Source organism: Aplysia californica, unplaced genomic scaffold (genome assembly GCF_000002075.1).
Source record: "Aplysia californica isolate F4 #8 unplaced genomic scaffold, AplCal3.0 scaffold00642, whole genome shotgun sequence".
Taxonomy (NCBI): domain Eukaryota; kingdom Metazoa; phylum Mollusca; class Gastropoda; order Aplysiida; family Aplysiidae; genus Aplysia; species Aplysia californica.
Window position 1 is genome coordinate 152,624 of NW_004797912.1, and position 3,231 is coordinate 155,854.

Genomic DNA, 3,231 nt, shown 5'->3' on the forward strand with positions numbered 1-3,231 from the left:
TGTCTCTCTCTCTCTCTCTCTCTGTTTCTCTCTCTCTCTTTCTCTCTCTCTTACTCTCTCTCTTTCTCTCTCTCTGTCTCTCTCTCTCTCTTTCTCTCTCTCTCTTAGGCGCTCCACCGAAGAATGCAGAGGACCTTAGTTTGATACCTGTGTGGGGAAAATCTTTATCGAGTATCCCAGTCTTTCTCCTGGGACGTTGTATCCATTACAACCTGTGTTGGACCTGACAAACATTGTCAAAGAACGCCTCCTAAATGACCTAGATTGCGTCTATAGCCAGAGACATCAAACACCTACATTAATGTATTCTTATCTCTCGCTTTCTCTCCTTTATTGCCAGGTGCCCTGAGGGACTTGACCGGAAGTTACGTGAGCGCCTACACTTACCTGGCAACGATGGAGCTGGTTGCTATGCTACAGCTTATTGTGCTTCAGTTCACCACTAGGTTCGACAAGAGGCGGGGAATCATAAACACAGACGAAGATGATTCAACCGAAGGGGAGCAGCTGAAGGAAAATGGAAACTGACTGTAAAAAAGGGGACTTGCTTTGTGCCCTTGATCGAAAATCGTTCGTACACCAAATTTGTTATTGGTAAACAGCTGACCAAAATAGGAGAGTTGACTGAAAAGGGAAACTTGTTTTATGATCGACGGTGTTCGGTTGCTAATCATTGGTAAACATCTGAAGGAAGATGCGGGCCAACTGAAAAGGGAAGCTTGTTTTTATGCGCATGATCGGCTATCGTTCGTAGGTCAAGTCGTTGGTAACCAAACAGCTAAAAGAGAATTAGCTGTAAAAGGAGTTCGTTCTATGCCCTTGGTCGGCAATCGTTCGGACGCCAAATTATTGGTAAGCAGCTGAAGGAAGAATGAGAGCTGACTGACAAGGGAAGCTTTTTTATGCGCATGATCGACAATCGCTCATAGGTCAAGTTGTTTTAATAATCTCGTTGTGCATTTTTCTGGGACCACCACGGGCGAGTGATTTATTTTTGTCACAAGGATATGTTCCTTTGTAGGTCGTTCCATGAAAAAGGAAAAGGTAGTTGCATACGTAACGAGAACGTGCTGATCTGGTTGAACCCCCCGCCCCCCCCCAACTCTAAACACTAATAGAGACGTTCTTTATTTTCATTTTGATGCAACCTTCCTTTAACATAAAAAAAACCCCAGAACAAAACAAACAGAACAAAAAAAAAATATTGTTTTAAAAATATGTATAGAGATACCCAGGCTCTATTACGGTTTGGATTTTTTTTTATCAGGTCATCACCCCCGCGTTACGTGTATGTATCAGTGCAGTTTCATTTTTCATAGAAGGACCTTTGTTTGGTTTTGTTTTTTTACAGTGGCATTATCAAACTGAGATCCATGACAGGTTCGTTGTCAGACAATCAATACCACAGACAGTCATTACAGTTATTTTAACTTTTGAATGTAACGGTGTTGATGATGAAATAGATAAAAGATGATAATAGAGATGCTGACTATCATCATCATCATCATCATCATCATCATCATCATCATCATCATCATCATCATCATCATCATCATCATCATCATTGTTTGGTAAGCAGAGTAGAAGGGAGAGTCTTGAGTTAATCATCATCATCATCATCATCATCATCATCATCATCATCATCATCATCATCATCATCATCATCATCATCATCATCACCTCTGATCAAGACGTTGAAACAAATTTCCCAATTTTCCCTCACCATTATTAACATGGCTGCATTCGATTTGGTGCTGTAATTATGATGTCTAATTCCAAAACATCTTGCCCATTTCAGAGACAAGAGACACGGTGTGCGTGGGTGGCGGGTACTCTGGTGTATTCTGCTCCCTCTTTCCTATCAAATATCTTTCGTCATTATGTCTCCTCCTTTTTGTGTTTGTGTGTTTGATACTCTCTTATAACACCTAATCTTCGGTATTTATTTGACTTACATTATGTACTAAAACTATATTTTTAAAAACCCAAAGCATCTTGCCCATTTCAGAGACATGCTGCGTGGTGTAGTATTTGCTTCCTTGCTGTATTTCATGTATCTTTCCACGCAAAGCCTTACTCCTTGCCCTCGTATCGGATGTGGTATACGTCATATAACCGACTGGACAATGCCAATCAGGTTCATTTGCTTGAGCTAGGGGAAGTCGTATTGTGCGCCAAAATGCTTGCTCTTTACCCCTCCTTGAAGGAAAATTGGCTGGCCCCGACTCAGTCAAATAAATCCGATTTGTCGTGTGCATTAGGCGTAACCGGATCAGTCCACCGCTCTCGTCGAACGTTTTAGAGGCTGAAAATCTCTTGTTCGTCGAAAGGGCCGATGACATGTTATCGCCACCTTATTCAGATAGGGGAAGAGAAAATGTTCAGCCTCTGTCGAATGTCGTGTTGGGACTCATGTCTCCGGCGTACCCTTTAGGCCTTGCACAAGGAATATTTCCATTCGTCTGTCAACTGACGAATGGCGTTACTTTCCGCGAATAGAAAAAACCTTCAGTTGTAATAGCAACATCACCCCCCCTCTCTTTCCACCAGAAACAAAAAAAAACAAACAAAAAAAAACCGTCATACACATCACACACCCCAAGAAAAAACAAACACAAACAACAACAACAACAACAAAAAACAACAAAAAACAAAACCGAAAACATCTCAAAGTGTAGGCCACTGATAAACGTTTATCAAAGGCCCAGGGAGAGTAAATTTGCAGTTTCCAAGAAAACTCAAGCTTTGGAAGTCACAAAATTTCGGCAGCCACTTTCTCGCTAGTTGTAAGTCTTCTTCTCACACCACACGGGTGACCCCAATCCCCTTCAATTGCAAATACCCCTCTACTTCTCTTCAAGAGAAATTAGCATTTATGTCCACAAAAGTAAAGCAAATGAACAGGTTTTCGAATATCCTAACCACAGTTACTCCAAAATGTCACATGTAGCCTACTGGGCAAACAGGCGTATCATGAAATTTAACACAAAAGCCACAAGCAGTATAGATTATGTAGCGAGTTAAACGGTATGTTGCTTCCCATTTCCATAAAATGTAAATTATCGCCAAAACCGTAGCAATAAAAAGTTGTGGGATGTTGCAGCAAAAAAGAGAACCATCTCCATATTTGACAAGGGCGGTCGTTCTGTTTTTATCGTATCCAGTCTTACAGCCAGAGTGAACCCCTTCCCTCATCTTTTCTCCTCACACACACACACACACACACACACA

At 41.4% G+C, this 3,231-nt stretch overlaps 1 protein-coding gene across 3 annotated transcripts in view; it reads left to right on the forward strand.

Annotated features, from left to right (window-relative positions):
- LOC101852434 overlaps positions 1-2,548 on the forward strand; it is a gene marked incomplete in the record, with an annotated part of 50,390 nt that extends 47,842 nt beyond the window's left edge. For all 3 annotated transcript variants that reach the window (XM_013087814.2, XM_013087815.2, XM_005107912.3), the window contains 1 exon segment: positions 341-2,548. In XM_013087814.2, the coding sequence (XP_012943268.1) occupies positions 341-528 (188 nt within the window).
- Positions 2,549-3,231: the final 683 nt, after the last annotated feature.